The sequence below is a fragment of the Eptesicus fuscus genome, chromosome 6 (assembly GCF_027574615.1).
Source record: "Eptesicus fuscus isolate TK198812 chromosome 6, DD_ASM_mEF_20220401, whole genome shotgun sequence".
NCBI lineage: Eukaryota > Metazoa > Chordata > Mammalia > Chiroptera > Vespertilionidae > Eptesicus > Eptesicus fuscus.
Genome location: NC_072478.1, coordinates 93,967,129 through 93,993,327, shown reverse-complemented (window position 1 = coordinate 93,993,327; position 26,199 = coordinate 93,967,129). Strand labels below are relative to the sequence as shown.

The following is a 26,199-nucleotide window of genomic DNA, read 5'->3' as shown; positions in this document are numbered from 1 at the left end:
GGATCGCGGGAGGGCTCCAGGGCACATCCAGCCGTCTCTCCCAGTTCTGGTCAGCTGGACCCCAGCAGCCAAGCTAACCTACTGGTCGGAACGTCTGCCCCCTGGTGGTACTTGAACTGACTTGCTAATATAACGTGCTTCTGTCTCCTACTTTTTTCAGACTTTGCTCTAAAACATTATTCCTAGATACAAACAGTAGATATGCAAGAGATAAATATTTCTATTTGATTTCATCGAGAAATTGCAGTATCTATATATATACTGCACGTCATAGCAACTGGTCGAAAGGTCTGGCACAGCATATTAGGCTTTTATTATATAGGATTGTTTATTAATCTGTGATACAGGATAAGATGTTTTTCTATTTATTTTCTTTTTCAGGTTGTGGAGGTATATGGCCTTCTAGCCTTGGGAATGTCCCTGTGGAATCAACTGGTGGTCCCTGTACTTTTCATGGTTTTCTGGCTCCTCTTGTTTGCTCTTCAGATTTACTCCTACTTCAGCACTCGAGATCAGCCTGCGTCGCGGGAGAGGCTTCTTTTCCTTTTCTTGACAAGGTAACTAATATGAGCGTCTGATACTGCCATACCTTAGGCAGAGAACACTGAGCTAGGAACAGTAAGTTTTACAAATTAACTTTTATCAGTCTTATTATAGTACTTCATATTTAATTAAGATAGGATTTTCATTCAGTGGCTGACCAGGTCTGGTGATGCTGGTGCCTTTGTTATTATCACCATTTTATAGCTGAGGACACTGTACCAATCACCCAGGTGGTGCTGCGGAAAGAAGCAGCGCTGACCCTGAAACCCCATCTGACTTCAAACCCTGTGGCTTACCTATGCGCTTTCACTATGCCCCATTATCATTATTGTTATTATTAGTTTAATATATTTGTATTGATTTTAGAGAGGCAGGGAGAGGGAGAGAGAGATAGAAACATCAGTGATGAGAGAGAATCATTGATCCGCTGCCTCCTGCACACCCCCTACTGGGGATCGAGCCTGCAACCCAGGCATGCGCCCTAACTGGGAATCGAACTTGGGACTCTTCAGTCCACAGGCCGATGCTCTATCCACTGAGCCAAACCAGCTAGGGCACTCTGCCCCATTATTTGTAATGTTTTGTTTCATTATTGAGATAGAGTCAAATAATTAGTGAAAAGGGTTATTTATTTACAGTCCTTTACTAATAAACCCCAAGGAATTCTAAGACTTGGTTTTTAAGGTTTAATGTGAAAAAAAAGTCCTTAGAGTCTTTTCTCACTTCACTGTCTTTGCTGTGAGCTTATGCTAGATCCACATCTGCCATTTTTCCACTTGGAGTTGGAATCTTGAGCCCTCAGAATCTAGTGCATGGATACAAATCTTTGTTCCCTGGCTCACTGTCGCCTTAAAAGGGAAGAATGAAACTGTCCTTCTGGAAAGTAAATACTACAGGTGGATAAAAGTCTTGAGTTTTAGTTGATAGAACCATTGTTTTCCAGCCATCCAAAATGATGGAACACTGTGTACTAAGTGGTACAAGGAATGAGAAGTTTAAGACAAATTTACGGTCCTTAACGAGCATGTTACTTGTTAAGATCGAACATATTACACAAAGTTAAGTATTAATAAAAATGTCATAGGGCAGTACCTATGTTAACAAAAAAGTAGAGTAAACTTACTAGTACTAAGTCAGATTTTGTACTTTCTGAAAATAACACTTTTAATTGATAAGTAGCTTCTATAAACATACAATAAATTGGTATAAAACACATTTTAATGGCCCATTATTAACTAAGTTTTACTGCTGTTTACTTCATGTAAATATGGGGGTTTTATGCAGAATTTTAAAGTAATGTAAAAAGTAACTAAATTTAATGAGAGAGATAAAAATCCTGTGGTTATAATAGTAACCTAAATATGACTGTGTTTTAAACCAGATTGCTATTCATTGTAAAGCACAATCAAATGAAGTATAGCATAGTGTAATAAATAGGCTCAACAATCAGTAAGCTGTAAATGAATTTGGACTTAATTACAAAGTCAGAAAAATAATACTGAGATTTTAGATGAGGTTTAGATATATTGCCAAACTAATTTTTCTCTCTATTCTGTTTTTTAGATATAGGATAGATTGATCCTCAAAATAAGAATGCTTCAATTAAAAAAAAAAAACATATTTTATTGGTTTTCTACAGAGAGGAAGGGAGAGGGATAGAGAGCCAGAAACATTGATGAGAGAGAAACACCAATCAGCTGCCTCCTGCACACCCCCACTGGGTATGCGCCTGTAACCATGGCACATGCCCTTGACAGGAATCGAACCTGGGACCCTTGAGTCCGCAGGCCAACGCTCCATTCACTGAGCCAAACTGGTCAGGGCTCAATTTGTTTTTTAATAGAGAAGTTCCCATATGGTTCTTTGCTTAATTTATATCTCTGCAAGCATTGTTTTTTGGTCTTCTTGATGCTCTTGTGTGCCAAGTTATATTTGTGTGTTGCCTTGCCAAAAAATAAAAACAAAACTTATTTACTAAAAGGAGGGTTGCAACTTTATCAGAACACCCGGACTGAACAAACCAACCAAAAAGCATACACAAACTGAAAAACAAAAAGAAGCTTCTTTTGCAGCTAGAAAAATAGAAACTAAAATTAATAAAATGTCTCATTGAAGAGAGGGGGAAGAAAAAATTTTATAAATTTCCCAGACTCTTTCACTTCCCCAAACCTCTTGTTTTCTTTAGTATGCTCTCTTTTGAAAAATAGCAACACATTCTTTTCTAAAGTAAAGGAAGACAAATGTGCTCCTCTTGAAAATGTAATTAGATCACCATTCTTTGGGTATAAAAGATTACTTTAAATGTAGATACAGGAATAATATGGACCTTCATTAAAATTTTCAGGTTTTCCAATGAGAATAAGATAAAATTTTCAGTGCTATTTTCAGCCATGATTTTCCTATTTTTTAAATTACTAGACAATATGTTTAAACGTTATATAATGATTCCTCTAAGAAAAATGTCCAACATTTCAGAAATTAGATTTGTAACAATGCCATATAATATTTATTTTTTTAGCTATCAGCCAGTAGAATTGATAGGTATTTTCACTCCTTACATAAAACCAGACACTTTTTTCTCATTAGAAGGTATATTGGTCTGCATAAAATTAGGTATTTTCCTATGAAAACTAGCTAGTAAGCAGTAATGTAGGAAGGATACCTATGTAACAGAAGCATGGAGCTGCCTAGTAAAGGACCAATATGATTCCCCTAAATAAACTCCTCATGCATCCACGTGAAATTCAAACCTGAAGATACAGGGCTTTAAACATTTCTTAGATGCTGTGTAAATGCTAAATCCAAATTATTGGTGCATAATAAATTTATTTGCAAAATACTTAGAAGTTAATACCTAATATGTCCAGTGAATATATTTCCATAAAATATAAAGTGTTTCCAAGCTTCAGTGTAAGATCTTCCAGTTTTCCTTGTAAGTGATATTCATAGCAAACTTTAATGTTAAATATCGATATTAAAATATCCTTAAATGGTCTTGAGCTATATTCTTGGACTTGCTTTAAAAATAACCCAAAATAAAATGAATTGATCTAAACCTAAATTAAACTAAGCCTAAATAAATTTATTTTATAGCATCAACAGAGTGGAAGACATTGGAGTGAGGTTAGGGACGTCAGAGCCAACATAGACCCTGCCCCATAGCAGTTTGGCCAAATAAAGAGTTTTGACTAGTAACTACAGTTGCAGTACAGTCAGAACAATTTGAACAGCCAACATTTTTCAGAAGGAACAGTGGACAATTATACATGATTCTTTTGAATATCACCAATATGTTAATGATGTGTTTCTTAAAGTTTGAACAAGCTGTAAGCCCTGGGAGTTTTAGGGAGATGATGCATTTGAAGGAGATCCTAGATAAATAAAAATTAAGAAGACTGTTTCAGATATGGTGCTGTGTACTGAATATTTGCCAAAGGGGTAAGAAAATGTAGGTTAGGATAATAACAGATTTAGCCGAAACCAGTTTGGCTCAGTGGATAGAGCGTCGGTCTGTGGACTGAAGGGTCCCAGGTTCGATTCCGGTCAAGGGCATGTACATTGGTTGCGGGCGCATCCCTGGTGGGGGGTGTGCAGGAGGCAGCTGGTCGATGTATCTCTCTCATCGATGTTTCTAGCTCTCTATCCCTCTCCCTTTCTCTCTGTGAAAAATCAATAAAATATATTTAAAAAATTAAATTAAAAAAAAGAACAGATTTAAATTATTAATAAGATGTTTAGGAGATGACATCTGAAATTTTAGTTTGAAGTGTTTTAATTAATGAGGGTTAGGTCAAGTTTGGTGATTATTTGAAAGTTTAAGATGTTTTTATTCCAAATAGAAAATTTTTATCTGCCACTGTTTCCCCTTTTCTCCTAGTATTGCTGAATGCTGCAGCACTCCTTATTCTCTTTTGGGTTTGGTCTTCACGGTTTCTTTTGTTGCCTTGGGTGTTCTGACACTCTGCAAGTTTTACTTGCAGGGCTATCGAGCTTTCATGAATGATCCTGCCATGAACCGGTAAGTTCTCTACTCCGAATATTTCTAGACATTTAAATCTTATCTATAACTTGAAGAAGTAATGATAAATTCTTTTTGTTGATGCATTTCAGAGGAAATGGAATTTTGAGTTTTTATTTTTTTTTAATGGTTGCAACATTTGGGTTAAAATACTATGAAAAAATAATTAAATGTCTATGTGTAAAAGGTGATTTTTATTCTATGTACATAATGCATATTGAACATCTCCCTTTTCTAAATTTGTTTTAGAGGTTTTTGATAGCTTATTTAAAAATCAGATTTCTATATTTGATACTTAACGTTTTTTTAATGTTTGAACATAATTTTATACTAATCAAAGTTTCAAAGTATCATTAATGAGAATGCATAATAGTTAAAATCTAGTGGTTATTAAATTACTAAGATCAGGTTATTGGGAAACCCTGTTTCTAGAGCTTGTCATGATGTCTATTTAAATAGAAGAGTTTCATTTATATAAGTTTATATAACCTCTTCTTAAACTCTAAATTTTTATGGATTATTTAAGAATTAGTAGATAGTGAATACCTTGTAAATTGGGGCGGGGGGAAATTTTGGAGGAGTGTATATTATATTTTTATTACAGAAAATTTAAAAACCTGTGCTCTATAATCTTCCTGCCAGTCCCAGTCAACACCTTTGTGATGGGAATAAAGCGGGGAGGACAAGAAAGAAAAATAACTCATGTGTAAATTGACAATTTAAAGTGTTCAAAAAGTACAAAATGGATAGTGATGCTTTCCTCCTCCTCCTTTCCATTTCCTCTCCCCAAGCATAACAGCTATAGATGGTTACTTTAAAATTTCTTATTTAAAAATATTTTTTCCTTCTTACCCATTTTAAAAAAATGTATTTTTTCAATTACAGTTGACGTACAATATTATATTCGTTTTAGGTGTACAACATAGTGATTAGACATTTTTTTAAAATATATTTTATTGGTTTTTCACAGAGAGAAAGGGAGAGGGATAGAGAGCTAGAAACATCGATGAGAGAGATACATCGACCAGCTGCCTCCTGCACACCCCCCACCGGGGATGTGCCCGCAACCAATGTACATGCCCTTGACCGGAATCGAACCTGGGACCTTTCAGCCCGCAGACCGACGCTCTGTCCACTGAGCCAAACCGGTTTCTGCTGATTAGACATTTTTATGTGTTATGAAGCACCCCAATAAATCTAGTACCCATCTTACACCATACATAGTTATTATAATATTATTGACCATATTTCCTCTGCTGTACTTTACATCCCTGTGACAATTATAAGTTTAAGTTTTACCTATAACTTGACTTATAGGGAAAAGTGCATATATATATATATATTTTTTTTTGGCTCATTTCTGCATGCTATACACACTATTGAACACCTTATTGTTTCACTTAATGTTTTAAGTAGTGTTTTTTTTATGTCAATACATGTAAATACATCTCATTCTTTTTGATGAAAGCATAGTATTCCAAATGAGTTTATCTTATTTTTTTTGCTGTTAAAAAGTAATGCTGTTATGAGTAACTTTATATATGTCTCTCTTATTTTTAAACCCTTAATTAGTCAAATTTCAAACCAACAAAACAGAGAGGAGTGAAATAAACTCTCAAGTACAGTCATGTGTCACCCATGTCCTTATCAACTTCACCCACCCCATCCCCTCCTCCATAAAGCCCTGGCTGCATTTGTTTGGAGTAAATCCCAGATATAATATATACTTTTACCTAAATATTTTTGTCTATTAAGCTTTTGAAAAGACATAACTATAATAGAATGTTTATTCCTAACAAAAGAATTCCTTGACATCAAATACCCAGTTGGTGTTCAGATTTCCCTAGTAATCTAAAATGTTTTAAACATTTTGTTTGGTCAACTCAAGATCCATATAAGACCGTATTGCACTTGTTTGATATGTCTCTTAAGTCACTTTTAATATTTAGGTCCCTACTATCTCTATATTTTCTTTCGTTTTATTTATTGAAGATACCAGCAGTCCTACTTCATTTTTCAGAGTCTCAATTTTGCTGATTGTATTCCCAGGATATCATATAACATGTTCCATCATTCACTACATTTTCTTTGATACATAACTTTTGTAGTACATTCATAGGAAAAATTATTTGTGGTAAGTTTGTTGAATTGAAGGGTATGTTCATTTTAAATTTATTAGCAAATTTTTCTCCAGAAAGGTTTTATCTTTTTATGTCTCATGCTGTAAAAATGTGTAATTCAGTGGGTATCTAAGAATGTTAGATGTATTTTGATCATTACCAAACTCTAGTTAGAACACTTATTTATCTCAGAAGTTGCTTTTTGTCTTTTGATTGTATGTTCAAGAAATAGCTATTATATTTTGCTCATGTACTGATTCATTATGACTGTATATTACTACATTGATGTTATATGATAAGTTAATATTCTGATTATGTTGTTTTTTTTTTTAATCTAACGATCACAGATACATAACAACAGACTGAGCCTTTAGATTGTTTTCTGTTGGAATTAAATGAGATTCTGATTGTTTTTCTGAAATTGTATGCTTCTTAGGGGCATGACAGAAGGAGTTACGCTGTTAATCCTGGCGGTGCAGACGGGTCTCATCGAGCTGCAGGTGGTTCACCGGGCATTCCTGCTCAGTATTATCCTTTTCATTGTTGTAGCTTCTATCCTACAGTCTATGCTGGAGATTGCAGATCCTATTGTTTTGGCGCTGGGAGCATCTAGAGACAAGTAAGAAACTTGCTAAGAGAAGTTTTTGTAGTATGCTTTATATGAGTTTGTCGTCTGAAGATTTGGGTAATGTTTACAGACAGAAAATGGATGAATAATTGGTATTAACTTAAGTGAACAAATTTACATTTTAATTTTTTATATGGCTGACTTTTCTGTTGTTTATTTTTTCTCTCAAGAGTTCTATAGTTAAAAGTAATATCAAAGGCCATTTATTACAAATAAACTTTTCTTCAGAGAAATTTAATACTTTTTACAATTGTCCAGTTTTAAAATGAAGAACATGGAGCATAAAACTTATTTTAGTAAATACAGCAATTAATACATTATTTTATTCTGTGTAATGCTGAAGGAGAGAAAGCATTGAGAGAAATGTAAATGAAAGAAAAAGACTGGAGGCAATCATAGAGACAGGCATTTATGGAGTAACAACCTCATCTGATGGCCTTTTAGACAGTTGTAACTTACTAAGGTTGCATTGAGGAATCTCGACATCTTATGGTACCAGATAAAATTGAAGGCTGGATTCATGTTCATCTCTTATAACTAAATTTTAAGGAATAAAAGTCATTAATTTAGCTCTTTAAGATACTATTTTGACTTAACTGTAGTTTATACAAGGACATTCTATAAGGAATTGCTTAAAATTCAGTGCCGCTTTTTTTTCAGCATCTATCTACACTGATTATTGATTATTGAAATACCTGTTTTTATTGCTTCTTTGGTAGTGTTTAATGAGTAAGTGAGCAGGCAATGTTTTGGGAGATAGAATTTCAACAGCAAATTTTTAAAACGTTCCAAATTAGCATTTTAATTATAGTTCATCAGGTTTATCTTTTTTATCCCCAGATAAGAAACCCTTCTAAGGTGTCTTAGAAGCATTTAAGATGTTGAACTCAATAGTGAATTCAGTTAATAGCCACTTTAATTGGATTGTTTTTAATTTAAGTACTATTTTGTCTGGCAATATTTTTTAGTATTAATTAAGCATATGTCAATAAGATTAAGATAATACTATAGAAAGATTGGGCAAGAGAAAGGAAAAAAATCACATAATTCCACTGCCATAAGATTTTTATTAGATGTTAACTGCTTAAATAAGGAAATAATATGTTTGTGTATATATGTATAAACACACAAAAATTAGATATAAATTTAAAGCTCTTTGCATATTATTCTAGTAGAGCCTTAAGAAGCTTAGTCTGGCTGGCGGTGTCCAAGACAGGTCTCTGGGGAGGAAGAGCAGCTAGTAGGTCTTGCCTCAGTTTTTCCTCCAACCTCAGCAGATGTGAGGATTAATATACCTGTCATCAGAGAGCATTCCTCTCACTAATCCTGCATTCATGGGAGCTGAGATTTTCATCACAGTGGAGTGGGCTGGGAGAGGGGGGATGGTGATGGCATATGACTTAAGAACACAAATTACTGTTAAAATTGTTAAGGTTTAATGCTACGAAAGCCTGAAATTGCTTTCAAAAAGCTGGGATTGGGAATGAAAACTGAAAGCAAACTGTTGAGGGGAAAAAAGAATTGATGATGTCTGGCAGTGGCTGAGTGTGGAGACTAAGAGAAAAGAAACGAGTCAGGTGGACACACCGGGCCTGGGCCCTGACCTGCCCTGACCTTTAGTGCAGTGACCAGCGGGTGAAGGGTGCTCAGGACGGTATTTGTAAAGAGAAGCATGACAAACACCTGTTAGTTGGGAATGTAATGGTTGTGTTACTAGGAAACAGGCACTTTAAAAGAATACTTTTCTTTCTCTAGGAGTTTATGGAAACACTTCCGTGCTGTGAGCCTTTGTTTATTTTTACTGATATTCCCTGCTTACATGGCTTACATGATTTGCCAGTTTTTCCACATGGATTTTTGGCTTCTTATCATTATTTCTAGCAGCATTCTTACCTCTCTTCAGGTAAGCCAAAGTTTTTAACGTTGTATAATAACTAAAACTTTTTAAGGATTCATGATAATATGTGGTATATGTAGGTGATTACTTCCCACCTTCTTTACTAAAATATGTGACATTTATTTGAGCATAGGAGTTGAAGGTAGTTTATTAAAATACTAAGCTGTCTTGTCACTGTATTCTATTTTATCAAGGTGATTAAACATTGTACTTTCTCTTTTTCAAAATGGTATGATACACAGCTGTTACGTAAATCATAAATTGAAGTAATTACAAAATATTTAACGATTTCAGCACTTGTTTGGAGCACCTTTTTTTTTTTTAGTAAATACCATTCAGAAATATCCGTAATTTCATGATGTTTATAAATACATGATGTGTGTATTACACACATACACAGTATTGTCCTGAAAATGATAAGCTTATTATAACTCATAGGTGGATCTTTGCTGCCTGATCCGTAGGAAGTAAAAGAAAATGTAGCACTGGCAATAGGATTTATTCACTGTTCCTTGTAGAAGTAACAGTTCTTTCAAAGTGGAGGAACACATATGACTACAGACTGAAGAAAATTCAGATAGAATTTTTATGGGTTTTGGTGACCTAAGGACTAAGAGGAAGGAAAGAGTCAGAGAAAATTAATTACTAATTAGAACTGTTTTAGGAAAGTTGTATCTCAAGGTATGGCTTTTTGGTATCTAATACCTGGATTATTGAAATCACCCACTCACATTTTAATTATGCCACTGTCTCCTCTAGATATTAATTTGGCATCCAAAAATGTTAGGAATAGGTTAATGTTTAAAGTCTATGGAAAATCTTTCACAGTGATCATATTCTGTTTTAATGTACGTGCTTTTTCTTTCAGGTTCTGGGAACACTTTTTATTTATGTCTTATTTATGGTTGAGGAATTCAGAAAAGAGCCAGTAGAAAATATGGATGATGTTATCTACTATGTGAATGGCACTTACCGCCTGCTGGAGTTTCTTGTGGCGCTTTGTGTGGTGGCCTATGGCGTCTCGGAGACCATCTTTGGAGAGTGGACAGTAATGGGCTCAATGATCATCTTCATCCATTCCTACTACAATGTGTGGCTTCGGGCCCAGCTGGGCTGGAAGAGCTTTCTTCTCCGCAGGGATGCTGTGAATAAGATTAAATCATTACCTCTGGCAACGAAAGAGCAGCTTGAGAAACACAATGATATTTGTGCCATCTGTTATCAGGTAAGTCGCACAGTAAGAATCCATATGGGTGGGTCATACTGTATCCTTTGGTGTATCCCTTGGGACATTAACTACATTATCCAGATTCAAGTTAAATTCCCAGGCAGAATTATCTCCTGGGTACAAAGAACATGGGCCTCAGAAATGATTAGACCTGATAAAATATTTCCATTTTATTTCTAAATTTAAGTTTTTAATTTAGTTCTTCAAATTCTAATATATTGTTATTTTCAACATTATTGCTCACCCATAAATAAAGGAAAAACAGGTCAGGTGTATTTTATATTTTACTCCTGAGTACATTTACACACACACTTATATATATGCACTATCAGATATATACTGTCACTCAGGAGTCAGCAACTTCTGAAAAGTGGTGTGCCAAGAATCAACTCTTTTTCTTCTGGTATTCCCAGGGTTACTTTACCTCCCGTAGGTGGAGAGTATGTGCTACCTGTGGATATCTGCGATGGTTACAAGTCTGTGTGTGTGGGTGGGGTGGGCACATATGGTAGAGGCAACCAGTTGGTATCCCATTGCATTGGCCAACCTTTGGCACATATGCCATGTATTGCTCATGATTACCTTCTATTAAAAATCTAAACGTGTTACTTAAATCAGCTTGAAAATATAACAACAAAAAACAGGCCTAGAGTTTAGTCACCAGTCATGTGCAAAGGGGTGATTGAGGAGCAGCTTTTACAGCTCAGCTGTGCTGTTGGGAGTGTGGACAGAAATGATGGGCAGCAGCAGAAGCTGCACGTGTAAAGCAGGGAGCTTCCAGCCCGTGGGCAGTATGAGGCCTGTGAAATCATTTGGTCTGGCCCTGCCAAGGCATTAGGGGTGAGTTAATTAAATGTTTGGCCAAATATAGCAGGCTAATTTTTAAGTTGATAATTTTGTATGGCCCCCAAGTAATGTTATAAATATTCAAATGGTCCTTGGCAGGAAACACCCCCCCCACACACACACACTCTAAAGTCACTCTTGGAGTGTGGTGAGTGTGGCCCGTGGGATAAAGCCACAGAGTGTCAGTGAGGACACAGGGAATGTCCTCCGTCCAAGGCTGCTAGACCATCTAGATTAGAATTTTTTTCTTAAGAGTAAAAGAATGTACCACACTTTATTATTAGAACACACTTTTGGGTACTGGCAAAATACTGTTTCTTGAGTTGTTTTTGCATTTGAGAGGACTTGGCGTATAATGTAGGTTCCGCGAGTTAAGTGGTTGCTGTTTTAGCTTTGGCACTTGGTGCTTAGCACCTTGTCATGTGCAGGACAGAGCCCAGCAGTGACAGATTCAGGGCACAGCAGCTCCAGTGGCCAGCCTGTGTCTAAATATTCCAGTGCTGGGATTTTCGTCCTCTTTCTATTTCTTGTTGTCACATCACTTTTTTTGAGGTGCTTGAACTACCTGCTGATGCCACACAGAAAATGGAAGTCAAATTGCTTAACTTCCAAGCTGGCTGCATTTCCTTGGATGGCTTTCTGCTTAATAGTTGACTCCCATTGTGTTACCAGCTCTTGACAAGGGATTTCTAGAAATTCCTTGTTTTGGGTCTTTAAATAACCCTAATGGTCAATTCACCAAATTATAATCTTAAATTTAAACTTCATGTCCTCAGCCTTCCCTCCCCAAATATAATATTAATGCAAAGTCTACAACCTCGTATTCCAGTGGTTATTGAACTTGAATGTGCATAAAAGTCATGCGGATGGCTAGCTGTAACTAGATTTGTGAATGGCATCTTCAGTTGTCAACTTCTGGCCCACGCATATGCATGGTTAACCAGCGCTCTGGGCAGTTCTGATGCAAGTTGAGAAACACTGGCTCGGCTTATACAGACCATATCTTGAAAATTGGATATATACGTTGAAACTGAAATTGCTATTTCCTTGCCAATATCTGGTGTTTTGTGGCTGATTTTGTCTCCTTGCCAATAATCTCATCATAGAATAATCTGTTCAACTGTGGAAAAGCCCTGTCTTCATCAGATTTTTCTGAGGTTCCACTTATACTTGTGCCATACCCGATGGAGACCCAGTAATTCTGTTTTCTACAGTTCTGTAGTCCTTGCGTTTCAAACAAGGCAGAAACCAGTTAAAAGAGGTCATTTCTTCCTCGTTTTTGGCTTTTACTTATTTTAAAAAATTATTTAGCCAATGGTTCTTGCATTATTTGTAATGGGGGGTGGGTTTCTCTGATGGCAAGAAAATTATTACTAAAATATAAAATGAGTTTTAACCTAGGATCTGTGTTACAAATTTTCTTTGGGGAATTGTGGGGAAAAAATGTGGCAACTATAACTTTTGGGGATATCATCAAAGATTGTAGATAATAAACACTTACGAGGTATCTTTATTCCCCATTAGGACATGAAGTCCGCTGTGATCACGCCTTGCAGTCATTTCTTCCACGCAGGCTGTCTGAAGAAGTGGCTGTATGTCCAGGAGACCTGCCCCCTGTGCCACTGCCACCTCAAAAACTCTTCCCAGTTCCCAGGGTCAGGGACCGAGCCGGCTCCACAACCGCGTGCTGGAGCTGAGCAAAACGCTGTGCGTCAGGAAGGTGCCCAGCCGGCTTCACAACCGCGTGCTGGAGCTGAGCAAAACGCTGTGCGTCAGGAAGGTGCCCAGCCGGCTCCACAACCGGCTCCACAACCGCATGCTGGAGCCGAGGAAAACGCTGAGCGTCAGGAAGGTGCCCAGCCGGCTCCACAACCGCGTGCTGGAGCCGAGCAAAACGCTGAGCGTCAGGAAGGGACTGCACCCCCAGACCAAGAGCATCCTCGAGGGACTGGAATGGAAAGTTCCAGAGACAATAATGAGTGCATTGCCAGCAGATCAGGTAGCCAGGAAGGGACTTGTGAGCCCACGGAATAGCTTCTTGGTGCAAAAGATGAAGTACGTCCTGCTGAGGTCAACCCAGAAGAAAGCAGCAGGAGTAACGCTGTGTATGCTGGCGGGGAGGCTAACTCCGATGGCATTTGTGCCCAGATTTGAGAAACAAATATATGGGGTGATTTAGGTGGGAAATTTGACATTCCAAGGATCTAATCCAGGAAATACTTACTCTCAGTGGAGACCACCTGCTTTCATGCCCTTGACTTTGTGGGAGAAATTTTACAATGTATGTTAATCAAAATGTATTTATATATCCTATGCTGATGTTTTGTAGAGGTTTGCCAAGGAAATTTAACCTCAACAACTTCAGAAACTGTCCCTGATTTGTAAGGGATAAATAAAATCAGATTTGAGTGTTTGAAAGGGGCTAAAGAAAGGAAGACAACATAAGGACAATCTGGGAAGAGGCAGGCAGATTGGAACTGACGTTTCACTTTCTAAGGGACAGGATCATTTTTGTCACAAAATATGAGTAGTCACCAGCCCCTTTCTCCACCCCCTTTTCCCTCAGCTAATTGGAACTCAGTCTGGTAATTATTAAGTTTTGTATAGCACTGATTGAAATCAAAGATATAAAGGCATTAATTGTATCCAGAGATCGAAACACGCTCATACTTCGTATGTGCTTTAGTGGAGGGGTGGGTGGGCATTTGGCCTCAGGTATGTTCACATAACCTGAGACCCTTGAACTTTCTGATGGAGTCCTCAATATTTTGTGTATATGAAACTTTTGTTAATATATCGTACACTGTGTTGGCTGTGTGACGTAACCTAAAACTCTAATGAACACTTTGGAGTCCGCGTTAGTGTGGGAGACCAAAGTGGGAAGGGCTTTAGGGCACTGATAGAGGCCTTGTGTACTTTTCAATCCTGTGTAATGTTTAGTTCTTGCAACTGAATCAACAGTGTTAAATTATGGCAATATTTGCACTTGGGAATGAGTACATAACTGTATGATCACACTCTGCAAATGCCACTTTTAAAGCTGTTAATAGACTTTGCACCTTTTCTTTGATAAGGATGTGTCATATTTAAATTTTTACATTCATCATGGCTACAGGTAGACCTGGGGGGGGGGGTGCAATTTTTTTATGGGAATTTTGATATGAAAAGAAACTAGTCATTTATTTATACAATAGGCTTGGTTCAGAAAGTGTTTTTTCAGACTTGGTATTCCTAATGTGGGTTGTGACTTTATTTTATTTTTAGTAGCAAATTTGGATGTAGACTGACAGACATAGCTGAATGTCTTAATAAATTTAAATTTGAAGATAACTATGTTTTTTTTCCCCTGTGATTATTATTATAAAGTGTTTTGTTCTTAGGAGACTTTTTTCCCCCCTCTCCAGCTGGGTTTCTTATATCTTGATCCCTGTCTAAAATGCCCTGTAGATGACAAAATTTTTTACTTGAAAAAGGGCCAGTTCTTTGAAATCTCCTACACCAGTGATAGCAAACTCAGCTCTGCACCAGAGCATCTGGAGAACTTATTTTAAAAAGTACACATTTTTTAACATCACTTCAGACCCATTGAATAGCTTCGGGGGAGCCTGAGAGCGGGCACTTCAGAGCTTCCTGGGTGATTTTATCCAAGACTGACACTAGCACTGTTGCACGTTTAGAAAAGAAGTGGCTAGATTAGGATGAATTTCTCCCTGGTGGAGCTGGAAGTTTCCCACCATCCTATTGGTGAGCCAGGTTAGGCAGCAAAAAGATCAGATGGCTCCCTCTAGTGGTGGTCAGGCTATTGTGCAAGACCTAGCAGCAATCTCTGATTTAAAACGGATTTTTGGCCTTTGTGGAAAAGGTAAGTGTTCAAATATTAACCTTTTTGGTGCCTCGTTTGAAGGAATTAAAATTGCAGATGAAGTTGAAATCATTTGTGTCACAGTGACCTCGGCCAGCCTTGAGCACCATCTACACTTCTGACCAAAGGACTCTCATGTACACCTAAGGAAAAGTAAATGTTTAATAAAAGCAGGGGCTTTTTTGACACCAAGTTTCACTTTAGAATACACTTTTTTTTTTTTTCACCTCCTAATACCGTGGTCGACAAACTGCAGCTCGCGAGCAACATGTGGCTCTTTGGCCCCTTGAGTGTGGCTCTTCCACAAAATACCATGGCCTGGGTGAGTCTATTTTGAAGAAGTGGCGTTAGAAGAAGTTTAAGTTTAAAAAATTTGGCTCTCAAAAGAAATTTCAATCATTGTACTGTTGATATTTGGCTCTGTTGATTAATGAGTTTGCCGACCACTGTCCTAATAGCATGGAGACCCCAGCTCTACTTGCCAAGTTGCAGCAGCCTGGTGGACGAATAACAGTCTCTGTTACTCGTCTACCCATTAATGCTTTTGCTTCAGTCAGGAGAGCTATCTTGTGTTGTAGTGATGAAAACCCTCCCAATCTCAGTGGCCTGGCCCTAAAACAACAAAGGTTTATTCCTCACACACATCGCATATATGTCTATTTGCTTTGGAGCCAACACTCAGGGATCTAGGATGAGTGGAACAGCCAGTCTTGAACCTTCCTGATGGTCACGCCAAGAGAAAGGGCTCTGGGAGGCTTAGCAACTACATGCTCCTCCCAGTGGTGGGTGCACGTTCCTTCTGTTCATCACCCTTCATCATCCCGTGTCACACCAGCACACGAGGGTGTAGACGTTCAGTCTTCCTCCTGTGGTCTGGGAAGAGGACACAGCAGTGCTGATGACTACCACACCTCTGTTGAAGCAACATGTACTTTTATTTACTCATTAAAAACTTGGGAGCACACCTGTGAATTTTTCAAAATATACTGGTTGGTTGAGAACCTCTGATCTAATTTGCTTCTTGTTCTAATATGCTGGGACAGTAGGTAGCATTGTCTAATGCCATCTGTCTTACACATTTCTGTTTTTCAGCCATGTTTCCAACTCCTTGCCAGACTTTGGACCTGAGAAGACAAACTTTAATCACCTAGTTTGTACCACGGAAGAGAAAACAAGAAAATCAGATCAGATTTCCCTTATACTTGATCAAATGAAGTGAGAAAATAGCACATTCCTGATGGGTTCTTTTTAGGCCACTTTTCCTATCCACTTAATTTCTCAGACGGTGTGTATATACTTTTTACCCATGATCACTTTTTTTTTTTTAGAAATTTTATTCCCTTATGAACTTTGACATCAAAGTCAGTACTAAACAATCTCAATTCTCATACTAGTTATCAGTGAATATTTCTAGTTTGTGTTGTTTCTCATTTTACAAAGCTGTTCTAGAGGTCTAAATCATGCTGTTTGCACAGCATGTCTTCATAGAGGTCTGGTTTTCTTTTTTTGTTAATCCTCACCCAAAGATGTTTTTTTCCATTGATTTTTAGAGAGAGTGGAAGGAAGGAAAGGAGGGGGGAAGAGAGAGAGAAAAAAAAATAACAATGTAAGAGATACACACTGATTGGTTGCCTCTCATTTGAATTCCCTAGTAGTCCAGTGGTCAGGGACTCCTTAGCCCAGAGGCTGGGTCTGCCTTGAGTCTCACGCCTTGATTGTCCCTGTTCTGAGGTGTACTCCATTTCCTCACGGAGCTGGTCCCACAGGTGTCCAATGGTTGGGGAGACTCCTTAACCCAGAGGCTGGGTCTGCCTTGAGTCTCACGCCTTGATTGTCCCTGTTCTGACCTGTACTTCATTCCCCATGGAGCTGGTCCCACAGGTGTAAGCTGGAGGTGCTTGGGGTCCTTGCTTTTGCCTTGTTGCACTGTCTGATGCAGTGTCTATGGCTGGGACCCAAACACTGTTTCTGACTAATTAGATCAGTCAAAGACTCAAAGTCTCCAGAGACCTGCCTCTGCCTGCAGACTGATTGGATTCAGCCTTGAGTAACCTTGCACTTGTCCACAGGTGGGGTGAGAGGTTTCCCAACTGGGTGGGGTGATTGCTTTTGCCTGGAGGCTGATTGTTATTCTCAGTTTCTTAATGGGCCTGGGAAATTCTGTATAGTACCTTTGGGCAAGGTGTTTTCCATTAGGGTGGGTCAACCGTCTTCCCCCCAGGCAAAAACCACCTGGATAGCAAATGTCAGCCTGAGAAAAATGACCTCTGCAGCATGAGGAAATGACTCAGGAAACTGGGGTGTCTGCCTTCCAAGTGCTAACCCCAGAGCCCCCAACCCTGGCTTCTGCTCACCCAGCTCCAGTCATTCTGCACTCCCTTTGCTGGAGCCCAAGGTGAGTGGCTGTACACAAAATTTTGTGCATTTGCCCTTTAAGAGGGTGCCTGCATTTCCAGCAGTCTCTCCCTGGCAGACAGCAAGCTGCTGCTTTTCATAGCCAGATATTGTGTGGGTACCCTTCTCAGTTCTGGTGCTCTCTGCTGGGAGGTCCATCTTGGGGATTAGACCCCAGAGTTCTCAGTGGCAATCCCCTACAGCTGAGCTATCCCTCTGGAACTTCAGCTGCAGTCTGTAGGGCCTCAGCCAGCCCTTCATGCCTCTCCTACCAGTCTCTATGTGTCTCCACTTTCTGTCCTTGATTATCAGGGTTCTCTCCAGTTAGACTTCAGTTGATTATTCAGGATGGTTTTGTTGTTGTTGTTGTTTGTTTGTTTCTTTTTTGTATTTTAGTTGTAAATGTAATTCCAGTTTGGTCCTATAGTGTGTCTGTGTAGCATCCACTTAACTCCACTGCCATTTTTAATCTGGAAAAGTATTTTAAAAGAATAAAAATCCCACCTAATCTCACTTTTGGAATTAGTCTTTTCAAGTTATTTTTATATCTGGTGATAGCAGACACCCTCCTGCCCCTACACACACACTGTGGAGAAGCACAACCCCCAGAGAGTAATTTCCACTTCTCTTTTTAAAGTCGACTGCCTATCTTTTGGTTTCTGAAATTCAAATACATTCCAAACAGTATAGCAACTCATCAGTTGAGGCACACCTGTTTCTCCCACCTTTGTAGATAGAGAATGCTATGACTTTAAAAAATAGGGTTACATTTTATAGGTAATACTTGCTTAGAAAATAATAAAAAAAATACTAGGAGTCACTTATGGAGCTAGTCATTTTGTGGCCACTCAGAAACACGCTTCCTTTTTCTCCAGTGGGTTCTGCAGTCACATGCAATGTGTGGACAGGTCGAGAGTCAAGGTAAGACATTCACAGTGAAGACAGCAAACTCTGCTATTGGCCATACTTCTGACATCCCCTATTGTCCTTGCTCTTACCTACACTGATACTGGGGTTCTTTTCCTAATCTATTTTTTAATGAATGTTGACTGTTTGACCCTTAATTTATCTTTCTATTCTTAATAGATGTAAGCAACCCCTTGCTTTCCTATTGTTATTATATACTAGAGGCCTGGTGCACAAAATTCGTGCACAGGTGCGGTCCCTAGGCCTGGCTGAGGATTGAAGTGTGAGCGTCTGGCATGGAAGGGCAGGTCCCAGCTGACCTCTGGGCCCTGGGCAGCACCTGGGCCCCCGGACCCCTGCGCGCCCCCATTCCCTAAGTCACAGCGCCTGAGTCCCCATGCAGAGATGCGGTGAGTGTGACCTGACGCCGTGGGCCGGGGTGCAGCGTGAGCCTCTGGGGCCACCCAGTGGTACTGGATGAAAGCTGAGCAGGCAGCGCGCGCGCTCACGGCTGGCCTCATGGACCGGCTCCTGTGTGAACCCATGAGGAGCCCGACCGGCCTCTGCAGTCCTGGTGGCTGTGTGGGTGTGGGACGAGCTCCTTGTGGGCACCCAGCACCTGAGCACGGGGGCTTCCCTGGTGCACGAGCCCTGGCATCCCGAGGGAGGGAAGCAGAGGGAGTGAGAGAGAGCTTGGTGGATACCCCACATTCCCACTGCACCTTCATCCCTGTCACCTCTGCCCCCAGGTAGCTGGCAAGAGGTCACAACCCCCTGCCTGGGTGCTGCAGGAGGTTGGTTGCCACCACCCACCCCCAGTTCCCCATCCCAGCCCAGGGCCTGGTCCAGATTGGGTGATCAGGGCCTGTTAGCCACTGGTCACCGTCTGTGGGGTGATCGATTGGAGCTGGTCCCTTCTCCCCTCCCTTCCCGGCTCCCTCAGTGCCTGGGAGCTGTGTGGCAGCCCCCCCCCCCCCCCCCCCTGCCACCACCACTGGTTGCATCTGTGCGGCTATTGGCGGGGCGATCGGGCCCCCACTCACACCCACCTTGGCTTGGCGCCATCTGTTCACCTGCTCCACCAGCCAGCCGTTGTCCCGCTCTTGTCCCGGCTCATTGGGTCCGGCAGTGCCTCCACTGCCGCCTGCTGCCAGCGCCACATCACTGACACCTGCCATGTTCTGCGCCACCCCCTGGTGGTCAGCGCATGTCATAGCAAGCAGTCGAACTCCCGGTGGAAAGGGACAATTTGTATATTAGGTTTTTATTATATAGGATTCTAACATGTGGCTTCCGACTTGAGGGAAATAATCTCCGTGGATGTAGAAGAAATGTTGAGCCAATTCTAGATGGGATATTCTATTGCTTTCCAGGTGAGAACTTGCCAAACTGATTTTTCTGAGGGTCATCAGGCCTGCTAAGTTTCCTTTGATAAGTCTTTATGAGCCCCCTTGGGTTTAGAGAACTAGATGGTGGAAGGAGGAGACTTGACTAAAGGCAGGATCTCTGGGCTGTACTTTTTACTCCCTTTCATGCTGTGTGATCCTTGGCCAGCCTTTGTTTTTCTGGGCTTCAGTCTCATCTGAAAAAAAAGGATCTCTGAGGTCTTATTCTGCTCAAGATTTTGCTCATCTGTATTAATTTTTAGCACTGATGAGCCTCATATATTTGATGAACTATGCAAATATTAAACTTAACTAAGGTTGGGTTTATTCTATGTTCCCAGTGCCTGACACAGGGCAGGAGCTCTGAGTATCTGCTGAGTGAACAAATTAACTGAGTCTATGGCTCCTTGTACAAACCCTATAGTTAAAAAAAAAAAAAAGGCAGAGAATTTCACTAATTCTAGTGGCAGAGGGCATAACACTGCATGCCATCTAGATGAGGTCATTTCTGTGAGTGGTTTTTGATCTGGGGCATCCAGGTGAAATCTGGGCTGATGAATTTTGCTTTGTTCTATGGTTTGGCCTCAGTCGTGCACTTCAACACCATGTGTTCAAAAACATTAGAATCAGTTGCCAACCACTTAAAAATTGCAAGCCTATAAATACAAACTTGAATTTTCCAGCTTCTCAGAAAACTGGAAGAGCTGGCTGCATGAGGTTACTCATGCTTGCCTGGCAACCGTTGGCAGGAGCCGAGGTGGGTTGAGTGGGCTAGTTTCTAAATTCATCCTGGATCCCTCCCCACCACGACCTGCTCTTGAAAATTAGATTGTTATCATCGAACTCTTCTGTTCCCATGGGAGATGCTGTGATTACTCGGCAAGTTTGGCTCCTCATTTAAGGAAATTGTGTAATGCAAATATTCTGTACTGGTCCAAGTGAAAAATGTCGAAAGAACCAGAAGCAATGTGGATAAGTTCGATGTTCAGTTGGGAAAGTGTAGAGTCTGTATATTTTCATTTTTCTCTCATTACAATAGTTCAGTTTTTAAAAAAATACTAAGTGACCTAGTCTTTCATTTGCATCTATTTTCAATTTGAGTCTATATTTGAGTTTTGCACTCTGATGTTGCCAAATTGTGGCATGATCTTAGGCCAGTGTTTTTCCTCCTTTAATGGGTGTTAGTAGCAGGTGGGAAACTTGTAAAAAATACAGATGCCAGGGCCCCGCCTCACAGGTTCTGATGGGTTCACGGTCCACGTTTTTCATGCATCACATCCATCAAATCCTGATGGGGCAGGTTTGGGGTGAAGACTGAGCATCTGTTATCCTTTTACAAATTTTGCAGATGATCCTGATCCCGTGGAAACGTGAGAACCTTTGATCTAGAGTAAATATTCTTGCTCTTTTGGTGTGGGGGAGGGTCCTGATTTTGGGAACTACTGCTTTTACGGAAGAAGATTCTTAGAGAGGAGATACACATGAAGACGGTTGCCTCTGAGGAAGGTCTGTGGTTAAGGATGGCAGCAGACCTCACAGCTTACGGGGCTTCTGCAGTGAAGCACCAAAGCCTGCAGGTGCACGCGTGAGATCTGGCCTCGTTGACCAAACATTTTGGTTGATTAACCACCCAGAAATGTCTGAAACTATTTATATTTGAAAGTAAAACATTGTCAGCCCTCCTCCCCCGCCCCCTACCCAAACATACAGAATTAAAGAACCATAGGATTTTGGAAATATACCAGCCTTCGGCGATCTAGCAGTGTGATGCATTTAGAATCCAATATGAAGGCACAATTAATAACACACCATTGCAAGACGTGGACTTTGAGGGTCCCCACCAACCACCCCTGGCATGGGGGTAAGGGTCAGTGTGTGTATAATCGTTCTCACTGAGTCACCCAGTCCGTATAGTGACAACCACCATGTATTTAAAGAGCTAAACAGAGTCAGAACTGGGGAACTGTTTTCCCTTTCCCTTCAGTCTGATCCCAGGGTTTTAGAACCCTATGTCCTAGTTAACAGGGTTCATGGTTTTTCATGCACCTGACAAGTAGCATTATATACTTTTTTCCTAATATTCTCCAAGGAAATAATAGCAGACACTTGCTTTATGCCAGGTACTCTTTTAATCCCTTTACACAAAATAACGCCCTACATTCAACCTGTCCATGTGAGTATTACCATCCCCATTTTCCAAATGAGGAAACTGAGGCACAGAGTCATTCAATGACTTGCTCAAAGTCCAGAGTGGTATTTGAACCCAGGAAATTTGGCTTCAGAGTCTACTTAATCTTTACATTATAGTGTGTACCTATTCCCAAACACATGTTTTTCAGAATTTTTTTATTCTTATACTTAAAATTTTGGAGGTGGTAGGAAAGACAGTTTAGGGACTACTTCCTGTAGGCATCTATGTGCTGGGTACTTTGCAGGTTTCATTTATTCAGTAGCCACCAGAGGTGATCTCTGTCAGACCCCAACTCTATTCTCTGACATGGACAACTGATGTTTTCTCCTTTCTATGCAAAGTGTTATAGAAACAGCTTCAACCAGTGTCCCTTCCCTTCTCCTCCCTGTCCCCAACTAGCTTGCCTTTTCTATGTCCCCATGGTCTCTAATAGACACATGTTGGAAGTTACTCCTAGACACCAGACATGGGCTCAATGTCAGACACAGCCCCTGCTCTCATAGAGCCCTCATCAAGCATTCAGAAGACACAGCACTAAATAAGACCAAAGTGTGGCCCAGCCGGTGTGGCTCAGTGGTTGAGCATCAACCCAGGAGCCAAGAGGTCACTGATCTGATTCCTGATCAGGGCACCTGCCTGGGTTTCGGGCTCATTTGATTCCTGATCAGGGCACCTGCCTGGGTTTCGGGCTGATTTGATTCCTGATCAGGGCACCTGCCTGGGTTTCGGGCTGATCTGATTCCTGATCAGGGCACCTGCCTGGGTTTCGGGCTCCATCCCCAAGTAGGGGGCGTGCAGGAGGCAGCCGATGGATGATGATTCTCTCTCATGAATGTTTCTATCTCTCTATCCCTCTCCCTTCCTCTCTCTCTAAAAATCAATAAAAACACATTTAAAAAAAGAATATGTCCACTTAAAAAAAAAGAATAAAGAGTGATGCTAGGGAGCCCACCTTCTCTACTTCACCTGTGCTTTTGTGAAGTCCACTGTTCCTAAGTCCAAAGAGAGTAAGGAGGGGTTTCAGCTTGTCACCCCTGGATTAATTTTTCTGTCCAATATGAGAACACGTTCAATATTTAAAATTGAAGTACTCTTCTTGCTTTCTATGAGGCATATTACTTCCACCCAAACCAGCTTTATCAACACTGCAGAGACAGGGTCTCAGAATCAGAGAGGCGTTCCTAGCTGGAGTGTAGTGGTGATCTTAACTTGCTGCACTTTGGAATCCCCCGGGCTGGGTGAAACCTGCGCATCAGGATTTTGAAAAGCTCCCTAAGGGGTTCCTGTATGCACCAAAGTCTGGGAACCAGAGTGTCCAGGGGATCTGCACTCTTCAGCCCTGTCACTTGGATGCTCTGTAGGTAGAACTGATGGGCCTCGGACCTTGGCAACCAGGGTCCCTGGGTTGTAGCAGTTTCCACATCCTGAGCCTTCATATTCCCAGCTCCCAATCTTCTCTTGAATCAGCTTCAGGCAAGTTGATCTCTGCTGCTGATAGGGGCTCAGACTTGATAAACTGGCACCGGGGGCCTGAATCTGACTGGTTTTGTTTTGCTTGGACAGTGTTTCTAAAATATTTGAGCTAAAAGAGAGATTTCATATTAAAAATCTGGACTCCTGAGTTTTCTGAAAAAAATAAGAACTCTAAGCCCATTCTCACTGTATTATTCAACAGGGGCTCCTGCTCCTTAAACTGGCATCTACCCCACCTCCAACCACCTGGTGCACCAGGCCCTACACAGACCCCATCATTCTTGTTACCTATGACCCCTGCAGGTCACATGACAGTTGCATTTACTCATCTTTTGCTGAATATTGATTACATACACATAGCGCTTTTCCAGCCATGGGTTGCTTCCTGCTTGCACAATTCACACACACACACACACACACACACACACACACACACACACCACTTTCCAGGTTCATGATCCCTACTTTCATATTCACTTTTCAGATCACGTCCACTTCTCTTTTCGTACTTTCCTGAGGGGATAGAGTTAGTGGTGTTTTTCAAAACATTGCAAAATTAAGTAGAAACCCAAAAGTATATGGCAGACCAGGTTCTTAAATTCAAATGCCTACAGGGGTCAGGTCGGTAATGTCAACGGCAGGAGTGGGCTTCCTGGGGAGCGCCAGGCCTGAGGAGCACTCGCATCTGCAGAAGGCAGCCCTCCCAGCTTCCCTCCAGAGGGTGGGGCTGTAGGACACTTGATGATGACAGGAGATCCCACTGCTCCGTCCAACTTGGCAGCCACGAGCCATGTGTGGCTAGTGAGCATGTGAAGTGTGCCTGCTGAGATGGAGGAACTACATTTTAAATTTCATTTAATTTTTATTATTTTAAGTTCAAATAGCCACATGTGGCTAGTGACCACCCTCTCAAAACAAGTCTAGCTGAGTCTTGCTGATAAAGGTGAGTGTGGGTCCAGTGGGGCTTGGGTTGGTTGAGCATCGTCTCATGCACCAAGAGGTCACCAGATCAACTCCTAGTCAGGGCACATGCCTGGGTTGCAGGCTTGATCCCCAATAGGGGGCATGTAGGAGGCAGCTCATCAATGTGATGTTTTTCTCATTGGTGTTTTTTTTTTTTTTTTTTTCTGTCTCTCCCTTCCTCTGTCTCTAAAGTAAATAAAAAAATGAAAAAGAAAGGTAATCAGTGGCAGAGTTTATGTACCTCCCATCCTATAAAAGCATATAACAAGGGTCGTGTAGCCTGAGACATAATGGATGAAGAAAAGGCCTTCAAAGGAGAGGGAGCAGCAAGGGAAAGTCCCAAGGACCAGAGAGGACACAGTTGGCTGGGGACCTAAAGAGATTTGGTGAGTCCGCTCTGTCCAATATAGTAGCCACAAGCCACATAGGGCTATTAAATGTAAATAAAACTTCAAACTTTAAAATTCAGTTTCTCAGTCACATTAGCCACAGTTCAAGTGCTCAATAGCCATGCATGGCTCGTCACTACCACATGGGACCTTGGAGGTACTGAGCTTGTTTATTCTTGGGCAAGTCTATTGGAAAGTACTAGAGCTCAGGGAGTGTGGGAGGCAAAGCTGGGGATGGGGCCTCATGAGAGGGGCTACAGAGAGACTCGGGGGCCAGGCCGCAAGGTCCCAAAGGGGCCAGAGCAGCTCATCGGGAAGTTTGGACTTGGAGCTGAAGGTTTGTCATTTAGGAAGCTTGTGCTGCTGTGCTGTGTGGAAACGGATTGACGATTGGAAGGAGAACCAGAGTGGAGGGACGTGATAAGAGGGGTGCCAGTCCAGGTAAGGGGTGAAGATGTGGCCCTGGCTGGGTAGCTCAGTTGGTGAGAGCATCGTCCCGGTACATGAAGGTTATGGGTTTGATCTGGTCAGGGCACATAGGAGAATCAGCAATGTATGCATAAGTAAGAGGAACAATAAATCCATGTCTCTCTCTCTCTCTGTCTCTCTCTTCAATTTTAAAAGAGAGAGAGATAAAGATGACCGAACAGTTACATATTATCTGTTCTCCACCATCCACCATACTCGGCTCAGGAAAAGCGTACAGTCACCACTTGCAGTGGGGACATAGAATCACCCACTCAAAACAGGCCTCATTCCTCAGGAGAGGACACGGAGGTTCATGGTGGTTAAATACACCAGCCCCACAGGCCACGCAGACAGTTTGTTCCAGAACAATGCTTCTAATCCTTGGCGATTAGTTCCAAAACCTGAGATTAGCTTTTATTTTAGTTTTTTTCTCACATCAACTTCCCCCACACCCAGCGAGTCACTCCCTCTAACTGCAATCTCACCCACACTCTGTGTTCCGTTCCCTATAAGATGAAGAGAATTGTATTTTAGAGCCTTTTTTTTCCCCCTCAGAGCCAGCTTATTCTATTCCACGTTAAGGATAATCACAGCTGGTTGGTTGAGTTCAATGCCAGAACCCGACCTAGATAAAAGTCTTTTGTATGTGATAGTAAATGTGTGAGCTTTTATGAAAATATGTGTGCCTTTGAGGAATTCTTCAGACATCGGGGGAATTTAAACTAGTAATTTATAATAGATTTTCCTGACTAGCATGATAATTTCATAATGAAAAGAGTGGGGCTTTATGGCGAACTGTGTGTAGCAGTGAAAAGAGACTTTTCTGAGGCTCAGTATTCTCAAGCCTCTAGGTGTAAGTTTACCTGTTTATTTTGCTCATTTTTTTCA

The 26,199-nt window shown here is 40.9% G+C and overlaps 1 protein-coding gene across 1 annotated transcript in view; it reads left to right on the top strand.

Annotated features, from left to right (window-relative positions):
• The window catches only part of RNF145 (ring finger protein 145), a 49,291-nt gene extending 31,206 nt beyond the window's left edge, over nt 1-18,085 (top strand). The window contains exons 6-12 of the mRNA XM_054718106.1: nt 382-557; nt 4,421-4,561; nt 7,118-7,300; nt 9,065-9,212; nt 10,075-10,431; nt 12,805-13,279; nt 16,235-18,085. Of these exons, the coding sequence (XP_054574081.1) occupies nt 382-557; nt 4,421-4,561; nt 7,118-7,300; nt 9,065-9,212; nt 10,075-10,431; nt 12,805-13,279; nt 16,235-16,293 (1,539 nt within the window). The 3' untranslated portion in view covers nt 16,294-18,085. The remainder of the gene's footprint in view (nt 1-381; nt 558-4,420; nt 4,562-7,117; nt 7,301-9,064; nt 9,213-10,074; nt 10,432-12,804; nt 13,280-16,234) is intronic.
• Nucleotides 18,086-26,199: the final 8,114 nt, after the last annotated feature.